Consider the following 19,512-nt stretch of genomic DNA (forward strand, 5'->3'; position numbering starts at 1 on the left):
AACCGAGGCACCGGGCGTTAGGTTGGGCACGGCACCCGATGAGCCACATGCCCTGCCCGTGCGCCCCCACTCCCACAGCCCCCCGGGAGCCGCACTTGTTTCCCCGTGAGAGTCCCCGGAGCCTTGGCCCCGGCTGCTGTCCAGCCCTCCTCCACCCGCTCTCCTCAGAGCGAAGTTGCTGCCACGTTTCCCCGGGTATTTATAGCTTGGCAGGCGCTCGGCCCCTGGTAAGTCAGTGTGCCACGTATTCGGGGGAAACAAGGAGTCAAGAGCTTCCAGGGCAAAGTTTACTCAGGCTCTGGTGCCAGCGGGGCCCTCGCCGATAGGGTTGGGACGGGCAGGGGGCCCCGCCCGAGCTGCAGGGTGGGCGAGGGGGCTCAGCCTGAGCTTCTGGGGGCGACCACCAGGGCCTCCCCCACCCTCGCAGGGGAGGGGAACCTCAACCCAGCAGCAGGCCCCCTGCATGGGGGAGGGGGGGTAGCGGCTCCAGCTCCCGGCTCTCTGTTCCCCTTGAACCCAACCCTACTAGGCCCCTGACCCCTCTCCTCAGCCCAGACCTGGCACTTTGGCCCACACTCGGAGGTTGGGGCCAGCCCTCCAGGTGGGGTCTAAACAGAAACAGATGATAATGGCAAGGACTTGGCAGGAGCTTCAAACCCAGAGGGGGTTTAAGAGAGGCCTCTGGGATTCCGGCCCTGGAGCTAGGGTGCCTCAGGTGAGAACATGCTGTCTCAGAGCGCCACCTGCTGGGGAGAGGGGACCCAGGTGGAGTTGTGGGGCAGGGGTGAAGGGAATGGCCTAGGGTATTAGGACAGGCAGGGCATGCCATAATAATTGTATTAATAGTAATAACAGCCACCGTTCACAGAGAGCTGACTGTGCTTTGCACACAGCATCTCATCTAATGCTCACAGTAATGCCACAGGGTAGGTACCATTACCCCATTTTATAGATGGAGAAACTGAGGCTTGGAGAGGATTTGTGCCATGTTCAAGGTCACACAAAAATGTAGAGTCATGTCTGCCTGACTCCCGATCCCTCGATCCAGGCTCTGCGACAGGCTCACCTTGCCATCCTCAGGCTCTGAGAAGGTGTCCGTTTCCTCCTCTGTGGGCATCTCCAGGTCAGACTCCTCGGAGGCGATGGGCACGTGGATGGTCAGGTAGGGGTTGTTGATGAAGTTGAGGTGGTCCAGCTCAATGCTGGGGGGAGGGCCATCAGCCAGGCCCATGTGGTTCAGGATATGATTGTCCTTCTTGAGGTCCTTGTTTTCATCCTCCTCGGGCGGTAGCTCCTTCTTCTCGTCTTCTGAGACACTTTCCCCAGCCTCGCCGGCCTCGCCAGCCTCCCCAGTCCCCCCGAGGCTGAGCATGATAACCTTGGGGCTCAGGATCTTGCCATGCAGCAGCCCCACGAGGAAGGCTTTGGCGAAGCCGACACCCCACTTGATGCGCGTGACGGCGATCTGCAGGTTGTTCATCTCGCCATCCTCGTCCGAGGCCGCCAGGCTGTCGGCGCTGAAGGAGCTGAGCAGCAGGGCCAAGAAGAGGTTCAGGACCTGGGAAGCAGGGGTTGGGGGGAGCCTGAGCTCAGCCTCTAGGCCCCTGAGGGTGCCACCTTCAGCCAGCATGAGGGGCCTCGGGTCTCCTGATCAGACCCACCTCATGGTGGGCTGTTAAGAGGACGTCACCTTACGGAACCCTCACAACTTCTTGTGAAGGTGAGGAGTGCTACTGTCACGCCCACTTTACAGATAGGGAAACTGAGTCTTACGCACATGATAGGACTCTGCTGACCAAGGCAGAGGCAGGGTTCGGGGAGGCCCACTGAGTGACAGGGACTCTTTCTATGACTCTGTCCTCCACCTCCACTGCCAGGGGATGTGGAACAAAAAACAGGACTCCTGTCTCCAAGCTTCCAGGACTTCTTGGTAGGCTGAATCTTTTGAGCCTTCTTCTCTTGTCTGGTAAGTGGGACTTTTTTTTTTTTTTTTTTTTTGCGGTACGCGGGCCTCTCACTGCTGTGGCCTCTCCCGCTGCGGAGCACAGGCTCCGGACGCGCAGGCTCAGCGGCCATGGCTCACGGGCCCAGCCACTCCGCGGCATGTGGGATCTTCCTGGACCAGGGCACGAACCTGTGTCCCCTGCATCAGCAGGCAGACTCTCAACCACTGCGCCACCAGGGAAGCCCTAAATGGGACTTTTAATAGACCCTGTGCTCCCGATACCCAGATGCATGTCCCCTGTTGCTGTAGAAGGGGCGTCTCACCTACCACTGTTCACTGCCTTTTCTTCCTTTGGGGTTCCCTGCTCCACCTGGTTCTCTTCTCTTAGCCCCACTGAAAGGGACTTCAGAGGCTACTGGTCTACCCGCGTCAACTTTATTTTCCAGTGGACAGACATTTACTGAGCCCCTCCCACTGTGTGTAGAAGCAAGTGGTCTGTTTGCCCTCCGCCTAGAGACAGACATTTGATCAGACAAATACAATGCAGTGGGTATGCACAAAGCAGAGACTGGGGTGCACAGGTTTTGAAACCACGCTGCTTGGCTTTGAACCCCAGTTTACTAGCCGTGTGTCCTGAGGCAAGTCCTATCACTGCTCTGTGCCTCAGTTTCCTCATCTGTACAATGGCGATGGTTCCAATACCTACCTCCTCACATTGTTGTGAGGATTAAAAGGTCAATACAAGTAGAGCACACAGTAGGCACTCAGAACTTGTTGGCTGTTATGTGTGTGATAATAGAAGACTCTACAAGGTACAGGGAGGAGTGTGATTAACTCTGAGGCCAGCTCAGCACTTTATGACTGAGGAAACTGAGTCCCAGAGAGGTGGAGTGACTTGCCTGAGGACAAACAGCACAGTCAGAACTAGAACCCCGGTTTCCAATCCTTGTACAACTTTAGAGGACATCATTTATTTGGACTACAGTGTGAATGGATACCCCAGAGGCTACACAATGCAGTGGCCCTGACTTCCACCAGCTTACTCCCACCCCAGGGCAGTGAGGAGGAAGGTACAGTCTGGCTGGGGTGGGGGTCCTGTCTCCTGTCAACCAGAGGCAGGTATTACTCTGGGGGTCTCAGGGTGGGGCTGTATGAGTGGACATGAGGAAGTAGGGCCGACTGTACTACGCCATTTTCTACAGGACTTGAGTATCCTCAGACTTTGGAATCTGCAGGGTGTCCTGGAACCGATCCCCTGAGATACCAAGGGAGGACTGTAATGTGAATCTCCCACCCTTGGCCATCTTCTCCATGCATCTCACTGTCTGGCCTTCACCAGTGTCCTCCAAAGTCTTTTTGTCATTGTCTTAACTGTCATGTTGACATAATATCTTTAAAATATAGGGGCTTCCCTGGTGGCGCAGTGGTTGGGAGTCCACCTGCCGATGCAGGGGCGCGGGTTCGTGCCCCGGTCCGGGAACATCCCACATGCCGCAGAGCGGCTGGGCCCGTGGGCCGTGGCTGTTGGGCCTGCGCGTCTGGAGCCTGTGCTCCGCAACAGGAGAGGCCACAGCGGTGAGATGCCCGCGTACCGCAAAAAAATAAATACATAAATAAATAAATAAATAAATATATATATATATATATAGATAGAGAGAGAGAGAGAGAGAGAGAGAGAGACATCCCTGGTGGCACAGTGGTTAAGAATCTGCCTGTCAATGCAGGGGACACGGTTTCGAGCCCTGGCCTGGGAAGATCCCACATGCCGAGGAACAACTAAGCCCGTGCACCACAACTACTGAGCCCTCGAGCCACAACTACCAAAGCCCATGCGCCTAGAGCCCGTGCTCCACAACAAGAGAAGTCACTGCAATGAGAAGCCCATGCACCGCAATGAAGAGTAGCTCCCGCTCGCCGCAACCAGAAAAAGCCTGCACACAGCAACCAAGACCCAACGCAGCCAAAAATAAAAATAAATAAAAAATTTTTTAAAATGTGGTCTTAAAAAAAATATATATATATATATAGTATATTGTATATCTTCTCTCTGGGAGAATGTGCTGGGGGTATTTGTCTCCACTGCCGTGCCTTCTAGCTACTTTTCTGCCTTTGCCCCCCACCAAAATTTACTGGTTTTTCTTTCCCTCTTTGGCGGGAGGTGTCCAGTTGCCAGAAGCACATCTGAGATGGGAATTAGCTGCTCTCTGGGTCAGCAGGGTTTGCACACGGCTCCTGCCTGGGACAGAAATAGCTGCCTCGGGCCAGGCATGGGGGGTGGGTTGGAGGGAAGGGGGACTGACAGCAAGTTCCCCTGGGGGGCTCTGAGGGGTGGGTTCCCCATGCCCTGGTCATTTCCTCTTCTTCACAGTAGCCCTGAGGTGCCATGGACGCAGGGGACCTGGGTCCCCACACACCCTGGTGGGGTGCTCCGGTGCCCTGTGGCAGACACTTGCTTCCATGAGGCCTGGGAGGGTGGTGGGCAGGGACAGTGCCCAAGGAGCTGCCAGTGCCGCCCCCCTTGGTCACTCCGCTTCCTCTGAGCAAAGTGGGAGAGCCACAGAGCTGGGCCGGAGAAGGGCATCAGGGTGGGTAGGTGTGTGTTTCTGTGTGTGTGTGCACGCGTGTGCATGTGCGTGTGACGGGAGGGTGCGGGTGGCACACACACAGAGGCAGTGCAGTGCAGTGGTTCCAGACTCTGGGGCAAGACTGCTTGGGTTCAAATCCTGCACAGGTTACTAATCAACCTCCCTGAGACTTTGCTCGATAAAACAGCACGGCCCTCATAGGGGGTGGTGAGCATTAAGAGATCAATACCAGGAAAGTGCTCAGAATGCTGAATAACCATGAGTAGACGTCAAGCTGTCATCGCTGGCACTGCTGATGCTAACCTCATCATTGGTACCATTGCTGCTGGTATTGACGCTATTGCTATTGGAGTTACACAGACCCAGGTTCTAGTCCAGGCTCCGTTTCGCACTAGCTGTGTGGTTCTGGGCTGTGCCTCCTGGATGCACAGAGCCAACATTACCTGCCGTGCAGGGTCGTCAAGAGCATTAGGGATAATACATGTAAAGCCCCTGGCACAGGAACCGGCACGTGGCAGAGCCCAACACCAGGAGTGTGATGCTGGTTGGTGATAGGTACTGTATCCGCCACTGCTCCCCCGACGCCTGTAACATTCGGACTCCCCTGGCCTCTTGGGCCAAGTGCTTTGCCGCTAAGCACTTGAAATGTGTCATGTAATCCTTACGACCACCCAGTGGAGTAGGTCACCACTCCCATCATCCCCATTTTCCAGATGAGAAAAACTGAGGCCAGAGAGAAATAACTTGCTCAAGGTTTCCCAGTCATCAGGTGGCAAAGTAGGGGCCTGAAATGTTTTTGAGTTTACACACACACAGACAGAAACCCCCTGCAGACCCTTTTAGTCACCTCCAGGCCCTTAAACTTGCCCTTACAAACTTCTACTGAGAGCCTGCTCCCACGCACCCATCCCGAATCCTGCCCCAAAGTTCTGCTGGGACATCTGCCCTCACTCTCCATCTTCCCTCACTCTCCCCATTCCCTAAGACCCCCCTCCCAGGAGCCACCAGCCTGGGTTCTGCTGTCTGGCTGTCCCTGGGGGCTTGGGACCCCCTCCCACGGTCCCCTCCTCAGTCAAGGTGACATCCCCCACCGCCAGTCCGTCCCTGCCCCCAGCCGGAGCTCAGCCGTATCTGAGAAGCGCTGACCCAGCAGCTCAAGGATTCCACAGGCCTTTGCGGAACATGGGGACGTGTGTCTTCCCACCCCCTGTTGCCCGGGGCAGCGTTGGCCACCACAGGGGGCAGCTGGGCACAGCTCTCCTCGCAGGAGTGACCCCACCCCAAGAAGGGGAGGAGCAGAGTCGGCAGGGTGAGGGGAGATGTCTCCCCCGGCCCCAGCCACAGAAATTCTGGTTAGCTGGGCCATGGCCTCACACCCCGTTTCTCATGGGCCCCTGCACCTCCTTCCCTGCACCAGCCCCGCATACAGAAAGTGGCAGGATGGGTGCAGCCCATGCCACCTCCAGATCCTCCCAGTGCCCATGGCCTAGTTCCTGGGGACAGAGGGTGAGAGGGTAGGAGGACAAAAGGGCCAGGAGTTCCTGGTACCAACCCCACACTGTGCCTTCTGCGGTCACAGTCAATCCTCCCGGCCACCCCCTGAGGGGCCTACCATTTTTCTTCCACGTGAAGTTAGAGAACTCAGCCAACCAGAGAGCAGTGGTTCGTTCAAGGTCACATAGACAGCAGAGGAGCCGGGACTGCAACATGGGTCAGTCTGACTCCAGTTATCATGTTACTTTACCCAAAACACTAGGTCTCAACAGTACTACTCGCAGTGTGGTCCCTGTACCAGAGGCAGTGACATCACCCAGAGCTCATTAGAAATGCCGGTTCCTGGGCCACGGCTCAGAGCTGCTGCACCTGACTCTGGGGCATGGGGCCTGGAATCTAGGTTTTGAGAAACTCCCAGGTGATTCCTAAGCAGGTTAAAATTTGAGAGCCACTGAGTTAAACCATACAAAACTGCCATTTGGGGGCTGGGGTTAGGTAGAAAACAAGCATCGGCGGTGTCACACAGCGTAACCTCATGGGAAAAGGGCCCTTCAGCGACAGCCTGATTTAAAGGAAGTAAAGGCATGGACACACGTTGGACACTTGGATGTCCTGGGCGAGGGTGGGGGAGCCACCCAGCCGACCTCACTCACCACCAGGTTGCCGATGACCATGACCATGAGGAAGACGGTGAGGCACATGGCCTGGCCGGCCACCTCCATGCAGTCCCACATGGTCTCGATCCACTCCCCGCACAGGATGCGGAAGACGATGAGGAAGGAGTGGAAGAAGTCGTGCATGTGCCAGCGGGGCAGGTTGCAGTCCGCGGCGATCTTGCACACGCACTCCTTGTAGCTCTTGCCGAACAGCTGCATGCCCACCACGGCGAAGATGAACACGATGATGGCCAGCACCAGCGTCAGGTTGCCCAGCGCCCCCACCGAGTTGCCGATGATCTTGATGAGCATGTTCAGCGTTGGCCACGACTTGGCCAGCTTGAAGACCCGCAGCTGCCGGGCAGGGGGAGGGCAGGGGCCGGTGAGGCCCGGGGACCCCTGGCCCAGCCCCAAGAGAGCCTCATCCTTAGAGGAGAAAGAGCGGTTCCCTGACCAGGGACTGAACCCAGGCCCTCCGCAGCGAGAGCGTAGAGTCCTAACCACTGGACCACCAGGGAATTCCCAGAATGAACAGCTCAACTCCCACCCACTGAGGGATGCAAGGCCTCAGTTTACCTCTCTATGAAATGGGAATGCTCACATCCTACCACCTCATCCTCTTTGAGTGATCAAAAGAAAGAGTCCTTATCTCTTAAATATACAGGCTGAAGTATTTGCAAGTGAAATGAAATCTCGGGATTTGCTTTAAGATGTTCCCCACAGAAAAATTGGGGGGACAGATAAAACAAGAACTGTAGAATGTTGACAGCTGTTGGAGCCGGGTGAAAGGTACACAGAGGTGTAGCTCACCTCCTCTATACTTCTGTGGATGCATGAGAGGTCCCTAGGGGGTAGTGGAAAGGATGCTAAGTCGGAGTCCCAATTCCACTACTGATGCACTTCCGGAGCCTCAGCTTCCAGCTCTGCAATATGGGTCGAAGTCCCCACCCCACTGCCACCCAAGGTCACTTAGGAGTCAAGCCCAAATGTCAGCTCCTGGGCTGTCATTTTGGTCCCCCAGCAGCTCTGTGCGATAAGGGGGAGGGCACCTTTCTCCTTTTTTCCAGTAAGAAAGGTTCTAAGAGGCAGCGTGGTGACCAAAGGGCAGAGGGGGCTTTACTTCCAGCCCTCTGGCTTCTTGGAGGCTTCTCCTCCTTTCCCCCAGGCATCCTCACCACACCCTTCCCCAGCCCGGGGGCCAGGGCCTCACGCACCAGACGGAAGGAGCGGAGCACCGACAGCCCCTGCACATTGGCCAGGCCCAGTTCCACCAGGCTGAGGGTGACGATGATACTGTCGAAGATGTTCCAGCCCTGCTGGAAGTACTCGTAGGGGTCCATGGCGATGAGCTTCAGCACCATCTCTGCTGTGAAGATGCCCGTGAAGACCTGCAGGGTGGGGTGCAGCCCCCGTCATAGAGCCTCAGGGGCACAGGACCTCGGGAGTCCCCAACCCCACTCCCACCTCCAGGGCTCGAGGGGAGGGTGACAGAGCCCTGGGGGCGCAAGCAGTGGTACCCACGGCCCACAGATGTGTGTATGTGAGTGAGTGAGGAGCGGAACGACCATGCCACAGGGCAGAGTGGGAACCACTCAGACGCCGGGGCCCGTCCATTCCTGGCCTTGTGACTGTTGGCCTGTCACGTGACTTCCTGGGGCCTCAGCCCAATCATAATAATATTCAGCACTCATAGAGCGTGCTGTCGTTCACATTGTGACCTTATGGGTATCCCAGCCTCTGTGAGGTTGGGAGGAATGATCGCGCTCATACCAGAAATGAGAAACTGAGGCTCAGAGAGGCCAGCAGCAAGCTGTCGGTCACACCGCCCACCTAGAAGCACGTCTCAAGCCAGGTCTTGGGGGGCTTAGTCCAGTCTCCTGTCCCTACACCCTACAGCCTCTCTACCCTGGTTGGCTGGGGTCCCAGGACCCAGAAAATCTTGGTGGCTTTGGAAGTCTAAGGCAGGGCCCCAAAGAGGATGAAGCAGAGGATCAGTGAGAAGCCAGAGCTGAGCCCCCAGAGCCCTGGACTTGTCTGAGAGCTGCAGAACCTCTAAAAGCTCCCTGGGCACAGTCCCCCTCCTGCCGGGCACCAGCTGCCCCGGGCCCACAGCCTGCCCGGGCACATGCTGAGCCCCGCCCAGGAGCTGTCCCTGCCCATAGCAGGTGCCCAGACAGCAGCAGAGTGTGGGCAGGGGGTGGGCAGGCGGCGGGCCGGGCCCATCACACACACCCCAGCAGCTGCACCGCGGGTCCAGAGCACACCCTTGCTCCTCCAGCCCGGCCTGGCCATGGCCACCTCGGGTATCTCCGTGGGGTGGACGTGCCTGCCTCGCGGGCTGGGGAGTCCAGGGTCTGATTCCTGTGCCGCCCACCCAGTCCTCGTCCTGCCCCAGGCCCCAAATCTGACTCTTCCTGGGCTCCCCACGCCTCAGGAGAGGGGGAGCATCTCGCCCATTCACCATCCTGGAAAGATTGCAAAGGCAATTGGGAAGGGTGGGGCTGGACTGGAGGAGGAGGCAGCTTTTTCCCTTTGTCAGGCTCCACAGGGGCTGGCAACGAGGTGATAATGCTTCTAATGGGCAGGGATAAGCAGGCGGATCAGTGTGTGTCAACAATAGCAGAGCAGAAAGGGCTGGAGGGGGAGCTGGCCCGGCCAGGCCAGAGAAATGGCAGCGGGCAGGGGGGCTCGGGGCTGGGGGCCTATGCCCTGGGGCCTCCAGGGTGAGCGGGGGCCTCTTGAGCCTGGGTGCCCATGGCTCTATGCCCCCACTTCCAGGTCCCTTTGTCCCTCTTAGGCCCACAACAACCTCTGAAAGTGGAGAGACTTGCCATCCAGCCACCCCCATACCTCTATGCTCTCACTCCCCCATCTCTGCCTCCAGGGCATGGCCTGGACCCCAAAGCCCCTGAAATCCTGATCATAAGAGGTCAAGCACCTCATCCCTATTCTATCTGCCCCCAAGTACCCTAAAACCCAAATTCCACGTCCCATGGGTCACCCCATGCACATCCCTGGTACATCAACTCATGCCCCCATATACCCATATGCTGGGAAAATAACCCCAGCCTGTCCCCTTATGCCCCCTAATCGCGACCCATATTTCCACACAGCCCATCGGGCCCTGTGGCCCCTCTCCTGTCCTGCACAGGAAGGACAGCCTCTCCCTCGTCCGCTCCCTACCAGGTTGCCCACGTTGAGCACTCTGTCAAATTGCTCCGTCATGGGGTAATGCTCCATGGCCATGAAGAGGGTGTTGAGCACAATGCAGATGGTGATGCCCAGGTCCACGAAGGGGTCCATGACGATCAAGTGGACGATGTTCTTGAACTTCATCCACGGGGTGCAGCAGTTCCATATGAGCACTTTCTGGGAACACTTGTACCACCATGGTGGGCACTTCTGGTGGGCCTCTTCCAGCTCTGGGAATAGGGTGGAAACCGATACCTGATGAGGATCCTCCCTCACGTGCTCCTTCCTCCACCGAGGTCTTTGGTGCCACCTTCCAAGCTCCGCCCCCTGGAGCATCACACCTCAAGCCCCGCCCCCTCAGGGAGGCCTACTCCAAGCCCCGCCTCTCAGTGGGTCACCCTCAAGATCCATCCCTCTAGACGCTGCCCACATGGCCCCACCCCTCAGTCCCCGCCCCCCAACACGCTGTCCCTTAGCTGACCCTCAAAAAGCCACACCCTCAGCAGCCTTACCCCTAGTTCCTCTCTCTCAGTGTTCTACTTCAGCTCCGCCTTCCTGGAGCTCCCCACCCCCCAACGCGATGGGGTGACTCCCATCCTCTGCCTATGGCCCAGGGCTGCGATCTCGGCTGGGGAGGGGCCCAAGGGCCCCCAGGGAGAGGCGGGAGGCCACTGCAGGGGGTTGGGTCCCAGTTCCACCTGCTGCTGGCCAGCACCACTCAGGAGCAAACCATGGTTCCCCCCGAGGGCTCTCCCTCTCACTGCCAGTATGCCGGCCCCTCCAGACTGTCCCCAGCCAGTCCTTCCTTTCCCACCAGGGTAGCTTTCTGGAAACATCCCCTGTTCTTGCCACTCCAGCTCTAAACCCCTGGGGCTCCATAAGGCCCATGGGTGACGCTGCTTCTCCTCCTGGTCTTCCAGGCCTCTGCTGCCCATGGGGGTTCTCAGCCTGGGCATGCTCTCATTTAATTACCACCGGAAATGGATGAGGTAAGTATATTAGTGCCCCCACGTCATAGATGAGGAAAGAGGACTCCCAGGGCAGCCCCATAGACACCTGGGTTTGAGTGCGTGATTGGGACACCCCAGAGTTTGGGGGCGGCTGAGCCGCACCCCCACCCAAGAATTAGTAAACCAGGCTGCAGATTCTACACCCCTACCCCCAACCCGGGTGCTACTGCAGGTGCCCCAAACTGTGTCTGAGGCCCCAAACTTCCCACCACAGTCCCAGCAAGGACGGCGTTGAGTGACCTCCTCGGCCAGCCCTGCCCAGCGTTCCCTGGGGCATCCTCTGGCAGGGCACATAGACACCTGGATGCCCGTCACACAAGGTCAGCTGGGATGGGGCCCTCTAGAGGTTTGCAAAGTCCTCCAAGTCCTTCCTGGCCCAAGGCGAGACACCTGGGGAGGGGCCCGCTCCCTTCTATGTCAGATTTCCTTGCATCTCCCTCCCTTGCTTCCCCCTTTCCTCCTCCTCCCTCCCTCTCATCCATCTACACACCCATGCCTCTTCCCATTCATTAATCTTTCAGCCCACCCACCCAACCATCCATCCATCCATCCATCCATCCATCTGTATGTCTATCCACCCTCTCCTCGTTACCTAATCCTAGTGTCCCACTGAGGCCTGGGGGGCAGCACAGGGATTTGGGGGAGTCTGTGACTCTATCTGGGCAGAGGGACCTTTGATGTTTAACTTTTACCGAGAAGATATTTGAGGAACAGGATCTCCAGTTTCCGGAACATTGGGCCTTCCTGGTTCGTATTATTATCCTGTCCTTCCCCATTGCCTTGGCAGCCCCCAAGGCCTCCCGGAAGCCCCCAGTTCCCGCCACAGCCTGGCCTTGCAGCCAGAATTGGGCCAGGGGAAGCCAGGACTATATTTATCACAGCCATTTCTTCGATGCCAATATTAAGTTACTGTCCTGAAGCTGGGCCCAGCCAGGCCCTCCCGGCCCCCACCCCGGGAGCCCAAGTAGCCTGATGGGCAGGACAGGCAGAGCAGGGTGGGTATGGGGATGCCAGGCACTCACCTTCCATAGCATCTGAGATGCCGCTGCCTGCGCTGCAGCTGGGTCTTGGGGGCCCCTTCTCCCCCGCCGATGTGTCCAGGCTGCCGTTGCAGTCTTTGCCGTGGGCTGGGTCCTCGTCTGCCTCCCTACCTTCCAGCGCCTGAGCGGCCTTGGCCTGTGGACCAGCAAGGGTGATGGACATAAAGTCCATTGCTGAGCCATGGGGATGGACTAATGGACGCTCAGAGCTTCTTCCTGAGTCTTTCAGGCTGGGGGCCCCTCTTTTTGGCCTGCACCCAGCTTACTGTGGGCAGGGGCGGCAACCTCGGTGGTGGTGGGGTGACAGGGTAGGGACCAAAGTGACACATCCTGAAGACCCTTCACTCTCTGAAGCCTTGACTGACCCTGCACTTCATGAGACAATGGGTAAATGTACAGCTGCTCCCCGGGGCCTCATCAGGACCCACCTCTCCCTCAGCCTGGACCCGTACGCTGCCCATAAGGAATCATAAAACCATAGGAATTGGAGCTGGAAGGCTACGTCAGGTTTAACTACTCCAGATTCCTTGTTATATATGGGGAAACTGAGGCGCTGAGCTGAGAAATACTCTTTCTACTGCTTGCATGCCTCCCACCCCACCAAAGCTCCAGCCTGGGCCTTCTGTTCCCCGTCCTCTGCCTCGCAGGCCCTACCCCATGCCTCCCCCGACTCCCCTCAGCCTGCCCAGGAGCACCCAGGCTGAGGGGCAGGGAGATCCCTGGGTCCTCGGCCTCCTCTCCCTGAGTCCAGACCTTCCCCACCTCTTCCTGCTGCTTTTTGAATTTCTCCAGCATCTGCTGAAACTCTTCTTCTTTCTCCTGATTCTCGGCCAAGGTGGCCTCGTTCTGCTCAGCGTATGCCATGGCCACCACCGCCAGGATCAGGTTGATGAGGTAGAAGGAGCCCAGGAAAATGATGACCACGAAGAAGATCATGTAGGTCTTGCCGGCTGCCCGAAGGGTCTGGGAGTGGGGGAGGGAGAGACAGCGTCACATGGCACTCCCCTGCTTTCACCCACACCCATCTCCGTACATCCGTCGCCCAGATAGGTAAACAGAGAGGGTCCTTCACAGAGCCCGGCAGTTTGAGGGCTTTTGAGGCAAGGTATAGCCACCCTTGGCAGGCTAAGCCACATTCTGGGGTGCTTCAAAATATATACTCAGGACCCAGACCTTCCTGGTCTCCTGGCTCAGAAAGCCCAGAGGACCTCAGCCAGACATCTTGCGATCAGAGAACCAGGATAAAAATTGGGGAACATGGGCTTTGGGATCAGCTTGAATCCTAGCTTTCCCATAGCGCCTGGCATCTAGTAAGAGCTCAGCAAATAGTAGCTATTATTATTATTACTACTAAATATTATTATTAACATCATCATGTTAGAAACATCACCAGGAACCAGCAGGCACTGTTGCTCCAGACCCAACCTGCCCACCTGCAAACAGTGGAAGGCAAATAATTGTGTCTGGGCAGAGTTGGAGTCTAAGCTGCCCTACCAGTTGCTGTGAGGTCTGGGAGTCTGTGCCCGGCTCAGATCTCAGCTCTTAAGGCAAATGAGAAAAAGGAAGAAAGGGCTGAGGCTCAGATCTGGGCAGGTACCTAGTGTCAGAGGGCTCTGAGAACCCGTATGTAGGGGCATTTAGGGGGTACCACGGAGGGGACAGACTTGTTAGGGGCCCCACCAAGCCCGGAGGAGGCTGTGGAGATGGAGGGAGGTAGCCATGGGGCTGAGGGGCAGGGCCGGGGGCCGCTGTACCAGCTGGAAGAGGTTCTCCCAATAGTCCTGTGTCATGAGGCGGAAGAGAGCCAGGAAGGCCCAGCTGAAGGTGTCATAGCTGGTGTAGCCATAGTTGGGGTTCCGCCCGGCCTTGATGCACTCGTAACCCTCAGGGCAGCGCCTGGGGATAGGATGGGGGCTGGCTTTAGGGAGAAAGGAGAGCTCCAGCCGGGAGATAGATGGGGGGATCCCAAGAGAAAACTATCCTTCCGTCTTGTCTGCATCCCCCAAAATGGAAAGTGTTCCCCCCATGCCCATGAATTTTCTTTACGTTTCCATCCACCCCAGGTTCTCATCCCTAATCATCCCCCATCTTCTGACAACCCTGGGACATCTGCCCCCCACCCCCCCCACCCCCCCACCAATGTCACTCACCCAGCATCGCTGCTGTTCCCACAGAGCAGGGCGTCATTGGAGCCTTCCAGGAAATAGAAGTTCCCTTTGGGAGTCAGAGGCCACAAAGGAAACATGTCACCACATGGACACTGTGGGCACAGTACCCACCGTGCACCTGTGGACACATCTGTGTGGACCACACGCACCAAACGGATGCTGTCTGGGTGCCCCTTCCCTCTCCTTTAAGGGCAGCTCCAAGTTCCAAGGTCTCTGGGTAGATATATTTTGCTGTCAGCTCAGTGCCTAGTGTGGCGTGCCGCAGGGGCACAGAGGGATACGGGGTGGGGGACATGCATGTGTGTGGATGGGGCTACCATGTGCCTGTGCAGGACCCTCAACTGAAGGGGGGGGATGCGGCTAGAATCCAGGATGCCAGGTTGAAGAAGGGGTACCATTTTCTCAGCTGCCAGGAGGCACAGTGTGAAGTAATAGTGGCTTTATGAAAATGTTGCCTCGTGCGTGTGAGGCTATGAAGTCTGGGTATGTGAATAGGATGCGGGGGCCTGGTGGTGGCCCTGCCAGGGTGCAAGCATGTGCTGTGATGGAGAACAAGGAGTACGTAGGTTAGGGACTATGCACTGCTGCTTTTTATAGCCAAAGTTTTAGGATTTTCAAAGCAATTTGGCATTTGTTGTTGCACAAACCCTTTGAGAAAGGTATTGTTGTCTCCATCTTATAGGTAAGGATTCTGAGGGAGGGGGAGATGAAGTGACTTGTCAGCGGTTACCCCAGCTGGCAAGTGACGTATTTACACTCAGGTCTTCTCCATGCTCTTTGTCTCACAAGGGGCTGCCGTCGGGGCTGGGAAAGACCCCACTGGCCTCCCGACCCTCCGTCCTTACCTTCGTCATTGATGTAGGCATCCCAGTCAAAGGTAGAGTTGCCGGCCCAGCTCTCCTGGCCGTCCCAGGTGTCATTGCCGTACCACGTGGTGTTGGTGTCATTGAAGGGCGGGGGCCAGCGCACACACTTCTGCCGCAGGTTTCCCATGAAGAGCTGCAGCCCCACCAGGGCAAAGACACTCAGGCAGAAGACGGTGAGTATCATCACATCTGACAGCTTTTTCACCGACTGGATCAGGGCTCCCACGATGGTCTTCAGCCCTGATCACAGGGAGGGTGAGAGCTGGGGCTGGGCAGGGCAGGGGGTAACTCACCCACTCAGTCCCTGCGAGCCTCTGCCTACTCCACCTCCTTCAAGCCCTGACTTACTTGGGGCACTGCTTGCCCGAAGCCTTCCCAAATTAGCCCCATCCTTCTCTGGTTACAACCTCCATCTGGAGCCTTGCATGGCCACTGAATCTCAGCCACTAGACAAGGGACTACGAAGACTTCACAGTGTGTTGCCCCAACTCGGAGAGCGACACCCAGCCACACAGTGGAGCTGAATACATGTCGTAAGTCAGCACTCCTGAAGGGTGTTCCTTAGAACGCTCATCTCGCAAGCTGTGCCCTTAACAGAAGGGGTTCAATCACGTTGGGGGCAGGCTGAGCTCTGGAGCGCCCTCTTGGAGGGTCCTTGCGTAGATTAGCCTATCAAGGGCTCGGAAAAGTCCTACAGAAACAAAAACTTTAATGCCACGTTTCACCTTATTTGACACAGAACCCTTTCTCTCTCTCTTTTTTTTTCTTTAATAAATTTATTTATTTTTGGCTCCATTGGGTCTTCGTTGCTACGCGCGGGCTTGCGGGCTTCTCACGGCGGCGGCTTCTCTTGTTGCGGAGCACGGGCTCTAGGCGCGCAGGCTCAGTAGTTGTGGCGCACGGGCTTAGTTGCTCCGCGGCATGTGGGATCTTCCCGGACCAGGGCTCAAACCTGTGTCCCCTGCATTGGCAGGTGGATTCTCAACCACTGCGCCACCAGGGAAGCCCCCTTTCTCTTTTAGTGCCTGTTAACACCAAAGGAACAGCAGGGTTCACTCTGAGAAGCTCTAGGCTGACTTTGCAATATTGCACTCCTCTGGACGGTCAAAGGCATAGCCAAATCGTATGGAATTCCAGGCTCAGATTCCATCGTTTATAGAAGAACCATAACTTCTTCCTTGGGCCTAATCAGTGTGTCTCTTGCTTCAGTGTGACTTTATTTCTTTTTCTTATCCTGGTATGAAAACAGATGCTCAGCAGCCTCCTTATAAAAGCCCCCTGAGCTCTGAGGATGCTGGAAGCCTGGCAACGAGGGAAGGTACTGTGGCCTTGACTCAGGGGCCAACGTGCCGTGTGGCCTTCAGTAAGCTCTTCCCTCCCGGGGTCCCTCCTTCCTCAACTGCAACTCACGAGGGCTTTGGACTAGAGGAGAACTAACATATTTTCTAGCACTATGACTTCACAATTTCCCCTCCTCCCAGAGTCTGTTCTCCATGCCTTTTCAGATCATCTTTCTCTCCTTTAATGAACCTTCTCCAGTTTCTCCACATGCTTTTTTGAGGGTCCGGATGATCCAGATGCTAGTTATTTCATGCTTCTTGCTGCATTACTTTGGAATTGCCCTGGCCTGATTGCTCAGTGGGTATGTGGCGTGTTCATTATTGAGCCCACAGGGCTGGGACTTTCTATCACTGATTCTCTGTGCCTCTCTCAGGTGGAGGTCTCTGCTCTGCCCAGTCTGTTTATTTTATCGAATACACATACCCTGTGTCAGGCATTGTTCTAAGCACCTTATTGCTATCAAGGCTTTGAATTCTCATAACAACCGGATGAGTGGTACTGTTATTATCCACATTTCATAGATAAGGAAATTGAGGCAGACAGGGAAGCCACTTACCCAAGGTCAAAGTTAGGAAGTGGTGGAGGTGGGAATTGAACCCAGGCAGTCTGGCTCCAGAATTTGTGCTCTAACCACCTTGCTATGCTGCCTCTTAAAACTCATCCTCCCACCTGGGCCCCTCTGTGTCCAGGCTTTGGTGTGGGTCCTACACCACCTGGGAGGGTTGTGACCCTGAGTCACAGAACTTGAGTGCCTGGTTCCAGGCCTGGGTGAGGGGGGAGGCCTGATGGCCTGGGTAGAGGGTCCCTGCTCCTCCCCAGTACCTGGGATGACTGTGATGGTTTTCAGGGCCCGCAGCACCCGGAAGGTTCTCAGGGCTGAGATGTTGCCCAAGTCCACAAACTCCGTCAGGTACCTGGGTGGGGAGGTTGGGGCGAGGGCTGTGTCAGAGCTGGGGGTGGGCGGTAGGGCAGAAGTCACAGGTTCTCCAGGCCCAGAAGGAGGATTCCCAAGGAATCCTTGTAGTTGGGGTTACCGTGGAGTTGCGGGGGGACAGGTCAGGCACAGCAAGTTTCCTGTCGGGGCCCGAGAGGTGGGGAAGACAGTGCAGCAGCTTTGCTGAGGAGTGGGGTTAGCAAGGGTAGCCCAGCTCTCCCGGGTGGGGACCCGTGGGACTAGGGCTCGGGGCTGCTGTGTGTGGTCATATGTGCTATGTGTAGGGGCACCGGGACAGACTCCCAGCCAGACTCCGGGAATGTGCAGCCCACTATCTGCAAGCTGGACCCACAACCCTGCGGTCCACCCTCTGAGGCCTGGCCCCCTCCCCTCCCCAGCCTCAGGACGCCCTCGGGGCCCTGCTCACGCCATCATGATGACGCTGAAGTCCAGCCAGTTCCAGGGGTCCCGGAGGAATGTGAAGTCTTCGATGCAGAAGCCGCGGGCCAGGATCTTGATGAGGGACTCGAAGGTGTAGATCCCCGTGAAGGTGTACCTGGCGGGGAGAGGGCGGCCAGGGCCAGCCATGTCACGCCGGGGCCGGGGTGTGGGTGGCAGTGATGGACCTCCTGGGAAGGAGGGCACAGAAGTGACATGTGCCACCCAGGGGCTGAGGACATTGGGTGACAGTGTGTGCCATTCCGGGGACTTAAGGTGCTTGTTGATGGGGGTGGCAGTGACAGCGTTTGTCTCCCTGGAAGACAAGAGTGGTTTCACTCTGGGCATCCTCAGAGTGCACACCTGGGACCGGCAGACACCTGGGACCGGGGGACCGGGGGAGGGGGAGACTTACTCCACATGCTTAGACCAGGAAGGCGGGTCGCTCATGGTCATGAACACGCAGTTGGTCAAGATGGTGATCATGATGAACATGCTGAACAGCGTTGGGGGGAGAGTCAAGGAAAGTGAGGGAGCAGGTGGGAGGGGAGGTGGAAGGAGGGCCTCCTGCCCACCCCCGAGCCCTCCCTGCCTCTCCCCGCCCCTGCGCTCGCCCCACTCGGGCAGGATATGAGTGGATGAGCACCTTGATGGCGTAGCGTCTGAGGGTGCTGAAGGGGCTCAGCACGTAGAGAGCAGGGGTGGCGGAGAAGCGGAAGATGGCCTTGCCCTTGTTGAGCACGATGAAGGTCTGCGGCGGGGAGAGAGCTGTGAGGCCTGGGACAGGCAGACAGCTTGACAGTGGACAGACGGGTGGAGGGAAGCCTCCCAGGCCCGGACCTTCTTGTCACTGTAGTAGGGATCCAGTTCCTCCAGGGGGATGCCAATGACCTCCGGCGGGGGGTCCCCATAGATGAGGGGCAGGCTCTTGCCAGCCTCCAGGTCACTGCACGGCTTCTGTTCGGGCTCCTCGATCTCCATCTGCTTGTTCCGCTGCTGCCGGGCCTCCTCCTCCATCACCCGCCGTTCTATGGCTGCCTGGGACTCCCGGGTGAAGGGGCGCAGGCTCTCAGGGCCCAGAGGCACCACCGTGGGCAGAGATGAGGTGGCCATCCTCGCATCCTGGGCTCAGGGGCCAGCAGGGCGGCAGGCAGCTGGGACGGCTGCAGCGTGCAGCCCCCGGGGTGCTGGGCGGCCACCCCGCCCTGGACCTGCTGTCCGCTACTCACCTCCTGCCTGACCAGGGGCCAGGGCGGGGAGGTCGGCGTGCAGGCCCTTCTGGGGCTGGGAGATGTGCCTGCCGGGCCCAGGTGCTGCTGCACAGGTGCTGGACACAAAAGCATCACCCCCAAGCCCCGCACCGCACTCTCCCCAGCAAGGGCTTGGCTGTACTCTGCACTGACAGCAAACCGACCAGATCCTCTTCCGCCTTCGAGACTTGGGGCCAATGCCCCAGCGCCTTCAACCGCCTCCTGGTCCCAAGTTCTGGGGACTGTGTGGCTTCAGCCTATGGGGACAGAGAAAAACCACAGCTGGCTACGCCCATGTGACCTCTATCCAGCAGTGAGGCAGAAAGGAATCAGATGTGAAACGTGAGGGTGGATTGAGGATGGGCCGAGGTGAGGGGCCTGAGGGGGTCAGCCTAACGCAGGAATGGCAAACGGATTACACCTTGAGGGCTGACTTGGATCTGCTGCTGTTGGCTGCATTGGAGATGCAGGCAAAGACTATCAAGATTGCAGCCAGACTCAGTGCAAAAAGACTGCTGTGATTGATTAGTGATGTCTGCCAGGGGCATGAGAAAGGAGAATGTGGTACACCTGCCTGTACTCACCGTATCTGG

General features: G+C 57.4%; 1 protein-coding gene across 3 annotated transcripts in view; it reads right to left on the minus strand.

Moving 5' to 3' along the window:
• SCN4A (sodium voltage-gated channel alpha subunit 4) overlaps window positions 1-19,512 on the minus strand; it is a 46,282-nt gene that overhangs the window by 10,389 nt on the left and 16,381 nt on the right. For 2 of the 3 annotated variants that reach the window (XM_067716849.1, XM_067716850.1), the window contains exons 2-15: window positions 18,510-19,176; window positions 18,302-18,420; window positions 18,085-18,174; window positions 17,659-17,787; window positions 17,120-17,211; window positions 14,936-15,196; window positions 14,073-14,136; window positions 13,677-13,818; window positions 12,685-12,885; window positions 11,905-12,058; window positions 9,864-10,102; window positions 7,895-8,068; window positions 6,678-7,034; window positions 1,067-1,558 (exon numbers count right to left, since the gene is read on the minus strand). In XM_067716849.1, coding sequence (XP_067572950.1) covers window positions 1,067-1,558; window positions 6,678-7,034; window positions 7,895-8,068; window positions 9,864-10,102; window positions 11,905-12,058; window positions 12,685-12,885; window positions 13,677-13,818; window positions 14,073-14,136; window positions 14,936-15,196; window positions 17,120-17,211; window positions 17,659-17,787; window positions 18,085-18,174; window positions 18,302-18,420; window positions 18,510-18,782 — 2,787 coding nt within the window. In that variant the 5' untranslated portion in view covers window positions 18,783-19,176. Of the gene's footprint in view, window positions 1-1,066; window positions 1,559-6,677; window positions 7,035-7,894; window positions 8,069-9,863; window positions 10,103-11,904; window positions 12,059-12,684; window positions 12,886-13,676; window positions 13,819-14,072; window positions 14,137-14,935; window positions 15,197-17,119; window positions 17,212-17,658; window positions 17,788-18,084; window positions 18,175-18,301; window positions 18,421-18,509; window positions 19,177-19,512 lie in introns of those variants that run through there. The other variant, XM_067716851.1, reaches the window with a different exon arrangement.

The sequence above is a fragment of the Pseudorca crassidens genome, chromosome 19 (genome assembly GCF_039906515.1).
Source record: "Pseudorca crassidens isolate mPseCra1 chromosome 19, mPseCra1.hap1, whole genome shotgun sequence".
NCBI lineage: Eukaryota > Metazoa > Chordata > Mammalia > Artiodactyla > Delphinidae > Pseudorca > Pseudorca crassidens.